This window comes from Charadrius vociferus, unplaced genomic scaffold (assembly GCF_000708025.1).
Source record: "Charadrius vociferus isolate BGI_N301 unplaced genomic scaffold, ASM70802v2 scaffold731, whole genome shotgun sequence".
In the NCBI taxonomy this organism is placed as follows: Eukaryota; Metazoa; Chordata; class Aves; order Charadriiformes; family Charadriidae; genus Charadrius; species Charadrius vociferus.
This window is the reverse complement of record NW_009646854.1, coordinates 809,478-826,508: the sequence shown is the minus strand read 5'-3', so window position 1 is coordinate 826,508 and position 17,031 is coordinate 809,478. Positions and strand designations below refer to the sequence as shown.

At 36.9% G+C, this 17,031-nt stretch overlaps 1 protein-coding gene across 3 annotated transcripts in view; it reads left to right on the top strand.

Moving 5' to 3' along the window:
• PDE4D (phosphodiesterase 4D, cAMP-specific) overlaps positions 1-17,031 on the top strand; it is a 370,935-nt gene that overhangs the window by 181,084 nt on the left and 172,820 nt on the right. The window contains exon 1 of one of the 3 annotated variants that reach the window (XM_009894272.1): positions 5,748-5,851. The exons of the other annotated variants lie outside the window; for them this stretch is intronic. Within the exon in view, the coding sequence (XP_009892574.1) occupies positions 5,763-5,851 (89 nt within the window). The 5' untranslated portion in view covers positions 5,748-5,762. Of the gene's footprint in view, positions 1-5,747; positions 5,852-17,031 lie in introns of those variants that run through there. 3 annotated transcript variants of the gene reach the window in all.

Sequence of the window (17,031 nt, the reverse complement as noted above, 5' to 3'; positions counted from 1 at the left end):
GTCACCTACAGCACGTTACACAGGACAGCGTCCAGGCGGGTTTTGAATGTCTCCAGAGCGGGAGGGTTATGCCCATTACCCCTCGTCCTATCACTGGGCACCACTGAAAAAAGACTAGTAGGTAGTGTCTGTATGCATGTTTAATGAAAGAGCTATCTGTTTTGGCTGGTACATTTTTGGCATCTCTCTTCTTGCTCTCCCGTATTAGTACTTTAATCTCTAGGAAAGAATGTCACACTTTTTTTATCTTACTTACATTTAGTTCTCCATGTGATTTGCTTCCAGCACAGACACATTTGTTTTACTTTCTGGGCGAGAGCTTGCTGCTTTATTGCATGGCTATAGCAGCAGTGATCAGAACACCAAACTTTCTCTCACTTTACATTAGTCACCACTGTTTAACAATGATTTCCACACAACAGAGGTATGAGAGGCCACAAATGGTTCGTGACTGATGAGACAATACCCTTCATACATACATCTCAAATCAGGTTATATTATAATCTGTAAAACTAGTGCTAGCAAAAAATTACATTACTATAAGGTTACTGAAAGAGCAAAGCTGATATTTTGTGATGTTTTCAGAATTTCTTTTTACATTTCCTATTTACAGAATAAATATGTGAGTGAGTGCATGCTTGTGCATGCACGCTTCTATGTCTTCCTTCTAGATAATTTTTAACCTTGTATGATTTCCACAAATTTAATGTTTCTATAAGAATCTGGGAGATAATTAAGCTATTGGAAGTTCACAATTATAGTAGAGTAGATATTTGAAACACCCTAGGGCTGCTCTTTTGACAGAAGGGCTGCAGGCTATGCTGACTCTATTAATCACCAAAAAATTCTTACAGCAGAGCATTCTTGTGAATGCTCCAACCTCAGGAATAGTATCAGTACTACAAACCACTTTGAAACTGTTGTTCAAGGGAAAAGGTCTTACAGAAATATTCTCATTTAGCCGCCTATAAAGCAGCCAGATTTTTTTACAGAAAAAACAGCTGCAGAATTAAGCATTAAAGCCAACAAGGGATGATAAGTAATAATAATCAGAAAGAATTTGCAGTGGATAGACATAGTAGTCCTAGGTAGAATCTTATTTAAGCTTAATAAAATATAGTCAGAACATGCTTTTTTCATGATACTTAGTCCCCAGTGAAATAATTTGTGGGGTTTTTTTTCATTGAACACATTAATAGGGCCAAGATGGTATCATAAATAATATATTCAGACTTTCTGACCTGTTAAAATAGATCAGAGTGATGGAAAAAATGAAAGACTGAAGAAAGTATACTTGCCTTTTTAGGGGTTGAAAGTTCAGACTTTCAGTTTATTACTCAAAGTCAGAATTAAGGGGGGTATTTTCTGCTGGGGTGATTCTTTTTTCAGATGGAAAAGGAATACTTCAAAATCAGGACAGTACTTTCAGGAGAAAATACCTGTGTCATAGAAGTATAACATGCTGAACAGGAATAATATAAAAAATTAAAGTTAGGAGAGATTTTACAAAAATAAACTTGAAATTATCTAACATGATGACATAACTAAATGACGTGTGGAAAATAATTTTATTTCATTCCAGGTCTTATGTATTCTTAGCCTTCCAGCATAAACTTTTATTGAGGTAGCTTTATATGAAACTCTAGACACTATCATGGTACTGGGGGAAATCAAAATGCAAGTTTATCCTATATTCAAATGATTTACTCCTAATTCGTGTTTTGTCAGTTGTCTTTATTTCCTGTCTTCATAGTGGCATGACAGGGGGGAAAATAGCTGTAAAAATATTTTGTCTGTAATAAAATGTTATTAAATATTATTAAACTGTTTAGAATTCAGATTGTGCAAGCCATCTTTTTGAGATAATGAGTAAATATTTTATTTTAGCTACATAATACGCAGTGGCATTTTGTTTGGAGATGTCCAACTAAATCATCAGGCAGTGTTTGAAAACAGAAGGCATAACTCTGGGAGAAGCATCTGTAAAATACTGTATACTAATGTAAACCATTTTGTCCGCTGTCGTGACCCCAGTTTGAACTCTTTCAGAGCTTCCAGTTGTTGATAAATAAGCATTTTTTAAACAACAGAGTTTATATATTGCTATTGTCGCAATAGTAACTGTAACATCCTTTTTCTCGAAGTCCAACACAGCATACAATAGACCAGCAGGCAGGGCAGAGGCTTTGGGAAGGCTGCCCAGGGAAGAAGCACGACTGCGCTATGCAGGAGCCATGAAGAGAGCATGAAGAAAAGCTCTGGTGCTTTCTACAACTTACAGAGTAATAACCTCAATTGTTTTTTTCTGTTTCCTACATCTACCACTACTTCACGTATCAAAACAGGAACGGGTGGTCCTGTCCACTTCCCTGTGTTGCTCAAGAGGCGGTTGGTTGAGTTGCAGCCCCTGTGTGCCCTGGGCGCAATGTGCTGCTGGCGTAAGGTCCCTCACGCCGCCCGCGCAGGACGGTGCATCTCAAATGCGGCTGATGAAGCTGACCTAGGAGTTTGTTACAGGTTGCACCTGAACAATGAGATCAAGGCATGAGGCAGAGGCTGCTATGTTAGTCCTAATGTCTGGGTCCAGGCCATACTTCTGCCACGTGCTCTGTTGAACGGCACCGATGCTGTAATGGGTTACCATCATATGACCTGAAGTGTGGAGCTGGGTTAGAGTAAAGTGGAGATCTCTGCAAAACACCATTGGCACCACTGGCGAGCTTCCTGGCCACTGTCCCCTTAAAGCTGTAATTGTTTAAGCTTTGGATACATTGAGGGGAATTTAGGGATAAAACTTGGCCCGTTGTGTTCTAAAATGCGTCAGGACACAGCTGGGAGAGTGAACCGAGTCTGTAAAGATACTTACGGTTATCACCAGACCTCCTAACTGCCAAGAACTTTTACACTTACATGACTTCAACTGACCAAAAAAAGTCTAATTTCACATGGGTTTGTGTTTTCATTGTCAATTTAAATTTCACATTTTTAATTAGGAAAAATATTGTTTTACTATTAATATATATGAACCTTTTCTAAAACAAAATAGCAGTAGTTTATATATCGGGGAGAACAGTAAAAGAAATGTTTCCTTAGTAAATCACTCTTTGTAGATCCTGTAAACCTGAAGCCATCAATAATGACATACTCCAGTGGTGCTACTGACCAGCTTGGAGTGTGAAGCTGATAGTGCAATATCTGTCAAAAATGTACAGCGAAAGATGCAATCACAAAACTGCACAGAATGTCAAAGATACCGCACCATAAATGTTTATTACAGTATGTATTTCTATAAGAGGCCTGGATTATCACTGAGTGCAATGACTGATTTTACGTTTTTTATATAAAATTAGATACTTGTTTACTCATGCTATTGAGCTATTTTTTTTTCTACAAAACACTGCCTGGAAATAACAACTTAATGTCAAATCATTTTACATTCTTTGAGTGCTTCTAGAAGTGTTGTTTTCTTTTGTCTGTTAGAAAAGAAAAAAGGCAAGAAGAACTGAGTGACTTCTCTGTAAAAGTCAAGGTGTATTACAGAGTTATTTGTTCTTTCATTTCCTTGAATTTCCGTAAACATTGTGAATTGTTTTGGTACAGTGATCTACTGCATGCCACTGTATAGTGACAATAAGTGTTTTTGATATTAAGGTATAAATTTAGTCTTTAGTAATCTTGTAAGAAGCTTATTTCTATGACCTTATTGTGATTGGCTGCCTTAGGTTTAGTGCAATAGTGAAAGAAGGGCACAAGGAGGAAGAAAGCTTATAATAAGCATGTTTGATTCAGTTTTCTTTATTAAAAAAAAAAAGAAAAATACAAATGTTGCTGCTGTGTTAATGTGTTGTACAAAATCCTATTTAGAAACAGAATGTGAAAACGAAACATACCTGGCAATATTAAATTATTTAGGATGTAATTATAAAAATGCAGCCTACTCTGGTTTTATTTGCCAGAAGAGAAATATTGATTTTGGCAATGCTCACATCCAGTATTGTTATTCAGGTATGTTTAAAGTGATCTATTAATCACTCAAATTTTAATGAGATCAGTATTGTGGAAAAGTCTATAGCTTATGATGCCCAGAAGGCACCTTACTAACCATTATTGGAATGAATTCCTGTGGAAATTAGATGCTTTATTATTAAAATTCAATAACATTCTTTAAACTGCTCAAAAATAATGGGACCTTTGGCCTGGAAATGGTGATTTCACCTATGAATCCCATCTATTCAAAACTTATTTCATGGTGTGAAGAGATCTATTGTCAGTTGGCCCTGTAATGCATTTGTCAGTGTAACACAAGAAAAATGGTTCCTCCAAAGAGCAACATATACCCAGTTATAGTACATTTATAATTTTTCTGAAGAGTGTAGTTTCTCATGGTAACTTTTACCATGATAATAGTATATTTCATCAGATAATTGATTGCTAGACTTAATTTATCCCCGGGAATTTATTTTTCTAACTGTCTGACGTTTTCCTGTAGAGCCCCGAGTAATCCTGAACTTTCAATTTTAACCTTGCTCTGGGTGAATACTCAATTTCTGATCCATCACCTTTCTCATGAATAAAAATACCTGGGTTATATTTCTTTCAAAGATCACCCAAATTAGAGAATCCTCTGCATTCCATGCTGGGAGATCATAGCCACATTCAGACTGGGTGGAGAAAATACTGGTGACCTGGCTGGCATGACCTGAGTTTGTGTCAGAATTGGATTGTAGGCTGTTGTTTGCCTTCAATGCTGCCAGTGCTAGGCTGAAACAATCACATTAAAGAGTTGAGGCTTGAAGTAAAAATAAAATAAAATTTTAAGAAAACAAAACAAAACAAAAAACCCAAACCAGCAAAACAAGCAACAAAAAGTCACCAAACCGGTATGACCCCCGCTAGTAGGGAACTGAGTTCACTTCTCAAAGTCACTGGTGGTAATTCAGTACAGGGACTGATGTCTTTGAGAAAAGCTGCCAAGAGGCCTGAAAATTATCTACCAGTCTGAGACGTACTTTCTTAGAGTGGCTGATCTCTCGTAGATGATTAAGCCCTTGCAGAAAAGCTACTTAATGTTATAAATTGATTCTCTTTAGACACTGTGAGGAAGGAAGACACACTTGAAGAGAGTTAAGAATTAAACAAAGAGCCAGTTGAGGGGCTTGTGGGCATATTTTGAGTAGCAGTTTTACTCCCTGGTTACTAGCTCCTTACTGTGCCATAGGGGGACTCACTGGGGGGACATAGCGGATTTTGGTTTGGGGCTTTTTTTGGGCATTTGGGGTTTTTTTCTGCATACTGCTTAGGTGTCTGATGCCAGCCAAAACAGATTGTTCAGATATAATCTATATTAGATATACTTTCAACAGGCTGTTAAGGGTTTGAAGACCTCTGTCTGGGCAGCAGTGAATAATCAGAGCATTGGCTATTTCTGGTCTGCCTTATTTCTACGGTTCTGTGGTCTTTAGTGGTTGCTATAACTATCCAAGGGTTTACCATAAGAGTTCTCACTTGAGTAATGCGATAAGAGCCCTGAATATAGGAAACGTTCATGCAAAGGGCAAGTCTCATGCAGCAGGAAATCCCAGTTATCCTTTCTAGCCTGTGCTCTGAACCAGCCACGTCTCTGCCAAAGCATACCGTAGGAAAAGGACGTTCCCTTACACAGTTACAAGCGCTTCATAATTAGTGTGGGGCACCTCCAGCACAACTGCCCTGCTTACCCTCAGGGATATATTTTTTAGAAGATTTTAGAATTAACTTTGCCAATGGCCTTTCTGTGGGATCCTTTTGGAACCTATATCCCTTGTCCATCTCCAAGAAATAAGATGAGATTTCGCTTTTTGAAGTCCTACAGGTATATCTTCTAATGGCTTACGGTGTAATTGACAGTGATAATAGTTGCATCTGTGGGTCTTTTTTATTCTTGTATAGGATTATAGATTATAAAAATTTGGAAATGTCTTACATTAATTGTGACTCTTGAGCTTGTAAACGCTTTGCTGAACATGTATATCAGGAAAATAATGTTTCTGTGTGACTGGAAAATATAAGGGATAAGTGACCATGGAAGTTTATGAAACTGTACTTTTCAAGCAAATAATAATTTTGAATCTTTTTTGTACTCCCAAGTCAGGGAAAAAGTAGATTAACATATATGTCAGTGGTCTTATAAAAGTATTAATTCTAAATGTCACCAGTACTTATTATAAGTAAACATGTTTAGTTATAAATATGACACACTGATACAGCATACCAAATCTTAATTAATATTTATAGTCGAGGGGCTTTTGCATAAACAGAAAGCCATATTTTTTAAATATTTTTGGGTTCAACATCTTAAAAGTAAGTGTAACCAATGAGGAAAACACACAGATTCTGTTTTTTCCTTAGCTATTATTTAAAACTAACAATAGCAAAGTATGCTTTCCATTGTTTATCATATTGCTTTTTGCAGTTGAACCAACACTTGTTTACTTTTGTCTGTAATAGATGCAATAAAAATTTTCAAGTATAAAATTCTTAAGAAAGGATTCTCCTGGTTGTACATAATTCATTGAAGAACTTACTTCATATCAAGTTAATGATAACTTTTTAATACTCATTGCTGCAACATTCACATTTATTTGCACATGTGTACAATATCAAATGCTCAAGAAGCTAAATGCTTCATGCAGGATTATTGATAGCAAACATTTTCTCTGTGACTACTGTAAAAAAAACCGGCTAGGTTAAATTGAGAATAAAAAGATGGTGTCTAGAATAGCTTCTAAAAGTTCAAAACTAGATCATATAGTTCAATTGATATTCTCTTAAGGTAATCTTCTTATGGATTTTTTTGCTTAAAGAAAGCTACCTATGTTTCTTTTACAAACATATCAATGTTTCAGAAGCAAAAAGAAAAATATTTCAAGTAGCATGTTAATATAGAATATGATTATTTTGATGATTAACTTATGTAAATATAGCACATTATTTAATTTTTCAATCTAACAAAGTGAAAATAGCCTTAAAAGATGTTAATAGAAATAAAAAGCAAGGAACTCTTATCTAAAGCCCAGAGCCGTGAATGAATTTTGTCTCACCATAGAGAAAGTGTTATGTGTTTGTTTTGCAGGAGCTTTAGAGAATTAGCATGAGGTTGAAGATAATTTAACTAAAACTGCACTGTAGTTGTATTATTGAACGTGAGCCATGTTTGTTCTTACTATTTAATTTAAATATAAGTTTTGTTTGAGAAGAGGATTAAAAATCCTTGATATACATATTGCCATGTCACTGCCATGGCTCCATTCACACTGTAGGTTATATTTAGAAATCTACTACAAAATTTTACAGTACCCAGTCCCTATGTAATTTAATAACCTTGTTTATGTCAACTGACAGTTCTGCTCACGTCACTCAACTATCTGATATCAAGGGGCTTTGGTTTCTAAAACTGAATACCTGATAGTACCTTCCAGGCTTTCCGTGATGAACATTGTTTAGCAAACCATGCTGTTCTACTTCATAATCTTAATTTAAATTGTGAAGTTGGCCATGGTTTTAAGATTTCTTTTGCTATATTTTGAGCAAAAAACATAGTGTTTCTTCTGTGGGATACTCAGAATCTATTGATTAAATGGACTGTTATATTTTAATTTACATATTTCATTTTTGAGAGATTCTGTCATATATTGATGCCCCCTTGTAGCCAAATAGTGATTTGAGTTTCTTTGCTGATCAACAAGTGCTGGGGTTTGCATCTTTCAGAAGGTGGTGGAAGAGCCAGGCTAATGCAAGTTTTCCCAGAGCAGGAAAAAAAATGCCTTGAGACAATGCAATTCTTATAGGAAGAGCTGGAATGCAATGCAGTGGTGTAGAGCTCCTCGTCCTTTCCCCTTACCATCAAATTAGCCGTAGCTTAAAGCCTCAGCAAATTGTACTGACCAAAAACAGGAAAGCAGACCAAAAAAAAATGGTAGAGATTCACTTATGATGCACTGTACACCACAAGGGCAAGTATTCACAGCATTAGATGCAGAGCTGAAGCCAGGAGTGGGTCCTTCACTGATAAGGAAGCTCAGGAGACCACCAAACCATTTCACAATTTCAGTATATTTTTGCAGGCTGGAGGAGGGTTGTTTTGTTTTGTAGGGAGGTGCCCATCCTGCTCTCTAGCAGATGAACATTCTTCTAGTCCAATGCAAACAAAATATTTGTAAATCTTTATTATGTTTCCAGAACTCACAGAAAAGCTCACTTCTTTTCTTTTTTTTTTCTTTTTTTTCTTTTTTTTTTTTCCTTCTCTTTCCTTTTAAAGCCTTGACTCTCTCTAAACTGAAGCACACCTCATTTCCTGAAATGCAGACGGGAATCATGTTTCCTACTGCATTTAGCTTTGCTCAGGAAAATACCACTAGATGTGACTGTAAAAACTGAGTCCTAATAGTATCACAGTTATGCTTTAGAGCCTCCCAAGACCTCTGAAGAACAGACGGAGACAGAAGCCTTCTTCATGACCTCTAAATCCTATCATGCATGGATGAAGAAGAACTAAAGCACCTATCAAAATCTCCTGCGCATAACTGAGATGTATGAATAAGAACATGTTATATGACACTCAATCCTTGCTAGATGCTGAACACTTACACCTCCCACTGACTTAATGACAGGTCTTAAGGACCAATTAGAAGATCCTTCAGACACAGCAGTATCTGCCCTGATGGTCTGGCTGGTCTTTAAGTAATTTTTCACGATGAAGGATTTGTGAATAACTCAGAGTGAAAATCTGCTGAGTAAAAGCTGTTTGTGGAGACAATTTTGCAGAGATTGTAAGGTCCAAAGTAAAATGGGTGTTATGGAGAAATGATCCTGGCAATAGGATGCATTAAATTGAATCATCAAAGAATTAATAAGTTTGTTATTGCAGTGTCAGAACTACACCTTCATGTGGTTAGCTATGCAGATACACTTTCTGAGACAGTAATCATGAAACTTACATCTTCGTATGGAAAAGAAAGAAAGGTTCTTTGTTGTTTTGGGTGAGCTTCTTTTGTTCCTTCCTCTGCTTTCTTTCTGTTTTTCTTCTTTGGCTGCCATCTGGCATGTTTCCCTGGACTAGAGGAATGATCATGTGGCTGAAGCTACTGCCAACACCACTTCTGCAGCCAGTGGCTCGTGGCATTCGTACGTAAGGAGGCAGATTCCCTCCTGCCAGATAATCGTACTCCAAGCCACTAAACTCTCGGGAGCTGGGCTGGAATGTGGAATCTCTGTCTCAAACAGCAGTTTTCAGGAATCCCTTCTCTAAGGGGATCTCTTAATGATGTCAAAGCTTTCTTAGTGAGCAGAGTGTAATATTCTTACTTTTTTGTTATTATAAGCCTTGTAATGAAATGGGAACAGAAACCAGATTAAAGTATATTATTTTATTTATTAGGGATTAGAGTCCCAGCACACTGGAATTACTTTGGTTCTTTTTGACTAGTCATTCAGCATTGTCTAGGAAATAAAATATATGAATGCATAAGTGTGGACTTTTCTAGTGAACATGATGAGTCACACAGTTGATTTCATATTCAGCTCAGAAATTCTGTAATTCAGACTATGCCATGTCACTGTTAAAATTATGTTTTGAGTCTCATTCTTATTAGACTTATCAGACTTATTTTAGACAAATCTGCATGCCAAAATACTATCATTCCCAATTCAGACATTTGGTTGTGTTAATTTGAAATCTTGGGAAAAGTGGCAAAATAGCAAGGCATATTGCTAGTCAGGTTAAGTAGCAGTAGGAAAGCAGGTGCAAGTGAATCATACTTTTCTCTTGGTGTTACTGCAGACTTATGTCCTTGACAAAACCATCCAGAGAGTCCCTGATCATGACTAAGTATAAAGAGTCTCTACACCATTTCCTAAAACAAACTCCACTCCCAGTCCATAGGTCCCCAACAGCAGGAAGCAAACAAAAACAAACTAGAAGACAAATAACATGTTCAAAAGTTCCAGCTTTTGCTTAAATTTCTCAGGCATAGTTGATCCTCACACAGATAGGTTGAGTGAGCCTGTCACAGTGGGAGAGGTTGAGTCTGTCAGTGTTTCTTCTTGCTGCCTTGGACAAGCGTTACCTGAGTGCTTTTTCTGTGAGGTTCTGTTGTTTTTGCTACTGCCTTTGAATTGATTTAGGTAGTGTAAAATAAACAGAAAATTGAAGTACATCTATAGGTATTTTATTAACAACTTTTTTCCAATTTATGCTTAAGTAAGTTCTAACAGCCTAAGCCAGAAGCTGTATGAATAACCACCAGGAAATGTTCTTTTATACACAGTATAAAGTAAATTATAATGACTAGTGTTGCAACAATTTACAATAAATAAATGTCTGGGCTTTGCTGTTTGTGGGTGAAACAATACCACATAAAGCTGGCCCTCCAGATTAGGCTGGGAGCAGACATTAGCATCCTTTGGGATGCAGAAAAAGATTACACTAACCATAAACACCAGGAAATACTCAGTTTCATTTACAAATTTTAGATGCCCATGGATATTTATGTTAATGTCAGGACTATCTGACTTGCAATTCCCTGATGTATAACAAATTCTAGGAGCACTATAAATAGATCTATCATTCAATCTGATACTGAATACATCAGGAACAAGCTGACGCTGGTTCAGCATGTACCATGTCAAAATGTTGTAATTAATTTCTAGATACTGCATTAAACAAGAAGAAAAGTGGTACAGGGGTAACCTAACAATGTTTTTCTTATACCACTGTAGAATATGTTTTGTGTCCATTGTGGATCTGAATAGATTTTTTTTTTATTATTGCAAAGAAAAACGAAAAACTGGAATTTCTTATTGGAACTAGTAAATACAATTTATTTCTGACCCCCAGAACCCACTAATATCTACAAGTCATTTCATGTTTCAGTTGTCTCTATGAAAGCCATATGTGAGGGTTAATTGAAAACTTCTGCTGTATACCAAAATGTAATTTAAGACCCTAATGTGCCTTTCTTCATGAGGCAAGAAAGAAAAGAGGAAATGAAGAGGATTAAAAAAAACCAACAAAGGAGCGAGACTCCTGCCCACCTAGAAGGGGATGACACATACACTATTCTGGTGTCTTTAGCTATAGGGGCATTGTTGTATTTCATCACAGGCGTGGTCCATGCCAGCTAATCCAGCTCCTGGTCTGTGACAACAGCCAGCACCAAACATTTGAGAGAGAACAGGAAGAAACTTGGTGGTTACAGTATAATATATATATTCTTGAGGGAGAAGCTCCTCAACATCTTCAGTAGTTTCTATGCATGAGTACTCCAGAACTCTCCTTGGTGTGTGTATTACTTACTCTAACAAGTCTGGATATTTTATTTATTTCCACCAAATCTTGATAATTTTTTAGTTAAAAAGCTGCTGAATCTTTGGTTTCAGTAGTATCTTTTGACAGTCAGTTCCACAGATGAACTCTCTGCAATGTGCAGGAGTTCCTTCATTCTGTTGTCTTTTGCCTTGGAATGTTTTAAGTAGTATTGTGAGTTTATGTTGCTAAAGGGTTAGTTTTTGTTTTATACATTTTTACACCACTCTTGCTCATCAGTTTTCTAACTGATCTATATTTTCAGTGACTCTTTTCACATGAAAAAATTTTGTGTCCATATCATTCATGTTGCAGATCTCTTAACCCCTCCTCCTTCTAATGCAGAGTGACTAGAAGTAAACCCAGAGCTTCTGATGAGGATACACGGTCTAGATGAATTATCATATTCCTATTGTCATAGAAATATAATTTTAATAACTTTTCCATTATAACATTTCCATTATTACCCTCTAACTCATTTCTGATGTAGGTGAACAGATTTGCTGATTAACTAATTTTGAATCATGAGCAACAACCTCCCATTCTGTTAAATACCTGGTAATGTCTGTACTAGCCAGACTAGATATTCTGTGTTTTTAACCCTGTTGGAGCAGTCTCTCTTCCACTACTGTGTACTTTTTCTCTTGTTCCATGTCTGCCCGTTCCCCTTCCTCTGAGAGAAGTTTACAAGGACACAGTATTGAGTGAAGGCAACAGGGATCATTGCAGGAGGTAGAATTTCAGTCTCAATGGGAATTTTGCATTTCTAGAAGAAAAAAAACACCCTCGTGATGAATAGCCTGCTTTACACAATTTTCTGTGGGAAGAACATTTCTTTTTTTTAAGGTAATTAAATATAAAATGTGATTTAGATCTCTTCTTCAGGATTTCTGACTTGTTAGGAGGTTTGAAAGTCCTTCAGGCAAGCTGCCAGAATCTGGGCAACCTCAGAAATCAGGGGTCTTGGCAGTAGGAGGAGACAGATGCTTCCCATCAACATATTCATACAGTTGGTCGTTATATACATGTATATTATATATACAGTATGCGCACACACACGTATGCGTGTGTGTGTATGTATATATCCTACATTAAAGTGAGCAAACTAGCAGAAGTTTGCCAGGAAGAAGCTGAATACACAGAACTTACTTTATGTTTGTCCACATGGACTCGTCTTTCCTTTATTTATTTTACCTTTGCAACATTTCCAGTCAATACTCGGCTCTTTAGTGGCTTAGCTTTCACAGGCTTTGGTACAAATTTCTGTTGAAGTTGTAAAAGCAAGATGACACAGCAGAACAAACAACAGCAAAGCCTAAGAATATCTATTGTCTTTCCCAAGCAGGATCAGATAAACTCCTGTTAACACTAGCTGAAGTATTTAGCTAGTGAAGAAGACTAAAATGGATGACTGGGTTATAACAGATGTAGGTGAAGCAAAAAGTCAAACATGAAAAAAAAGAAAGAAAAATACAAAATAACTCCAGCTGTATGACTCTGATATACTCTATGAGTTACCCTGTGAATCCAACTTAATCTGCAGTTTCTGGGAAGCAAGCCGTGTTGGGTATTTCAGTGTCCTCATGAGGCACTTCATCTGGAGGCACCTTTTCCTGTTCTTTCCAGACGTGACTATGCACCAGCAGCCCTTGTTACAAGCTGCTACAGAAGTTCAAGCACCAAACAAAAGCACTTGGGCAGATGATGCTCTTCAGTGACTTTCTTTCCACTTGTTTTGTCAGGAATTATATTTGGCCCACGTCAGATCTGCTGTGAGAAACCTCTCACCCGCAGAGAAAACACAGGGAGTTCATGCTCCAAGGGAAAGTTTGCCAGTTTCTTAAAGCATGAATTCTCTGCTTCTGTATATGACCATTTTAGGTGTACAGAGCACAAGGAGGATGGCTGGCTGGCTGAAGCTTTCATCCCTTCCAAAGGGGAACGTGTGCCTAGGAAACAGTACATCAGGGTTGGTTGTTTTGTTTTGTGGGTTTGGGTTTTTTTCCAATGAGGAACACTGTAGTCTCATCTGTTCAATTTAAAGTTCTCTTTTCTGTCTGATAAAGTGAAAAGAGGCAATACATGGAATTCATGATTCCCAATTAAAATATTGCAGATGAAGCAGGGTCTGCTGCTTCGACAGCTCTCGTGTACGGCAGAAACATCATGTAGCAATATGCAAATGAAGCAGTTTTTTACCTTAATTCATATGACACTAATAGTTGTGGGTATTTTCTTATGTTTACTTGGTTTTCCTAAGTGTGTGAAACATGTTTCAACTTCTAAGTTACCATCCAATTACGTAATTTTTCCTTGCTTTTTGCTCCGCTTACTCGTAAAATAAAAAGAAAATGGAAAAGAATACAGTCATGCAAACATTAAATGGGGAAAGCAGAGAAGTGAGCTGTTTTAAGCAACAAAGTTCATCTGTTTTATATCATTCTTTGGAAGCCAAGCCAAATGTTTCAACATCATTTGTGCTTCACTGAACAGGGACTGAACAGTCAGAAAATTGATAATTTGAAAACTGGGGTACATCTCTAAAACGGTACAAGCAAATCCACCGAGTTAGGCTTTTGCTGGTGTTAGAGGAGAAAATTAAGTTTCTTCTAAACATTGTGTGAGGAAAACACTCCCATGAATTTGCTGTGAGATATCTTGAAGCGACGGGTTCCTGAATAGAGGAGTCATTGGCACCTGAGTATCAGGAAGAAGTTTACATTATACTAGCACGTGTGGTTAATCTTGTCAGCCTTCTGAAACAAAATACTAATTTTTGCAGATATTTTTCATGTAGTTTCTTAACATTAATCCCAGCATCCAGATGGTTCCCTTAGTAAGGGAATTACGCAGACTTAATGAGTATATAAGTTGCAAACTGTGTTTGTTCCATGTTTCCTCTTGGCCAGTGTCTCTGTTTAAGCTCTCTCCCACATGACACAGCACAGTGTATCTTGAAACATGGCATATTTTGAGGCTTATCCGAATTTGGCATAAAAATACATGTAGTTCTGTTTTCTGATAAACTTTGCTCGGGATCATAGAAAACATAAGGAATTCTAGCCAGAGTGCTTTTACAGTGCAAATACAAGCGCATTTTAATGCCAAAATAATACTTACTGTTTATAGATAAGAATATTAATGATGTATCACAGATGGTATACTAATTTATACTTGGAGCCAATAGCAAAATACAGTGTGATCTCATTAAAAACCTGTTTCAAGATATCGAAACTATTTCATCCTCACACGCAGAGAACAGATACCTTTGTGATCCACCGAGGGCTTAAGTTTTGCGGTCACAGCTCTCCCTGCTTGGCTGTCCCTGCTAGGATATCATAAAAAGCTATAACATTTTAATTGTGCTGTGCATACATTTCAGTCTGGAGTCCTAAACAGACCAAATATTAGCCTGCAAATCCATATAAAATTTAAATAGAAATATGTAGTAATCCAGATAGTGTCTGTTAAACACATAATCATACCATGAGGTGATTGTCTTATCCACGCTGAATGTCAAAAACTCTATGTTTCTGTTAAATTTTTATGTGAAGGATCTTTTTGAGGTAGCTTGGTGCTATCAGAAAGTGCTAGCTGGGCTGGTTTTAGTGAGTGCCCTGATTTCTCCTTGTTTGTGTCTACACAGTGAATAAAAGAGCCCAGGAATTCTTCCCACTGGTGAGCTGGGACTTGCTGGACAAGGCTGGTGTCCATAACACTAACCTCTCCGGCTCCCCAGAGCAGAATGTGAGGGGACAAAATACTCAGCTGGAGAGGTTCTTGGTCCAGGGCTTGGGTCATCCATGGTAGCCTCCAAACCAAGAAGGGTTTACTCCCTTTCTGCTCCATTAAAATTAGCTGATCAGGGTTTTCCACTGGATTATATTATATACTGCTTGATCATATTACACAATGGTCAACTCCAACTGTTTTTAATTATGCCTTGGAGAATCACAAGACTTTGTTTAAAGAGTCTTTTTTTTTTTTTTTTTTTTTTGGCCTCAAGTGCCTAAATCTAAAAAAGTTTCCCAAAACCAGAAAAGCCAGGAGCTTTCTTAAGATGCAGTTTGAGATTTTCATCTAACAGCCGGACTCTAGGAGCTTTAAGGAAAATGGCTTCGTCAGCGAGACTGGAAACAACATTTCAGAGATTGGCAGGGCAGGATAATGGGATTTTGACAGTCACACCCTGGAAACTTTATTTATCTAAAATTCTACTTTTCACAGCACAGAGGGCGGAAGTGTGACCCAGACTGCCCGGGCTGCTATTAACGTGCAAAGCTCACCAGCCTTTTCTTCCCTGATATTCTTTCAAGATGTAGAAAGCAGCAGACAATCCTGGAAAAGCTGTGCTCTCTCCACTGAGAGAGAGATTTGCTAAATTTGCACTCGCTTCACCCTTTCAAAGGAACAGTTGATCTTTGACCAAGAAGATATTTCATAATTTGGACCATTCATTTTGAATTAATTTGTCATTTTGATTATAGTTTATAACAGCTAATGTAAGTTTAAATGAAGGAGGATAAAAAGCAGTCAGAGAACGTCAGTGAAAATTATTTATTACAGTGCAGAACTCTCTGATGGAGCTGCAGTTTGCCAGCTTCTTAACTTTGATAAAGAGAAATAAATGGATGTTATTAGCAATTTATTGTAAATATTATTTCATATGACACTTCTAAATGGTTTAGATTACATTTCTTTTTGGTACAATGTATTTTTTTGATCCTGGAACATTTAATTCACCGTTAAATGTCATACACTCTGTTACTATAAAAGGATAAAACTGCTTCCAAGTACACAGTGCCTCAGTAAGACATGAGCTTGTTCATGCCAGCTCTTCGGGTTTGCAGACAAAGTCACTTCCCTCAAAATAGCTGCTTTAGGAGTTATGGTAATAATGTAAAGTAATGTAAAGCAGTTTGTGGTAACAATATAAAGCATTCTTAGGCATCTGCATTTGCAGTCGTACAGCTCTTGTTCTAACTGTGATGCAACATCATCATTTTTGCATTAATAATGGATGGATTAGGAAAGTGAAGTATGAGTATACTGTTAGAAAGATGTTTTGGCCCTACATACTTAAGGAAAAGGATTTTTTCTGCAATACATTTTACATCTGTAGCTTAGAAACATTTTTATATTCAATATTTTTATGTATAACCTAAATAATTGATTTTTCATTATAGTTGTTACCTATTCCTATTTCTTACTTGAAGTCATTGCAGAATTTCTGCCATGTTTTTGGAAATTATTTCTGGTTAGCAAATTGCCTGCTTTAGTTACCTTCTTTCTGTTTGTTGTGTCACTAAGTATACGTAATAACTCTACGATTTGGTTTACTGTTAGTAGAGTAACACTTTGTTCATAGCACGCTTATGGAAAAATCTTTTCTTTTCATACTTGGCAGGAAGATAAATAACATTTTGTCTTTATTTTGTGTATTTCTAATAACCTAGTGATTTGCTTAGGCTTTGTCAACATCTCTTTAAGTTAAAATTCAAAATAGTATGATACTATTTTTCATCTACAAATGTTGGGTTGCACAGTAGCATCTTAATACCTGTGGACTTGTGAGTTGCAAATTAAGATATGTGTAGCCACAGAAAATTCAGAGGGGTCACAGAATTAACGTTTACAGCTTTACTACCCAGCTTTGATTTAGCTACATGACAGAAAAATATGGGGGAAAG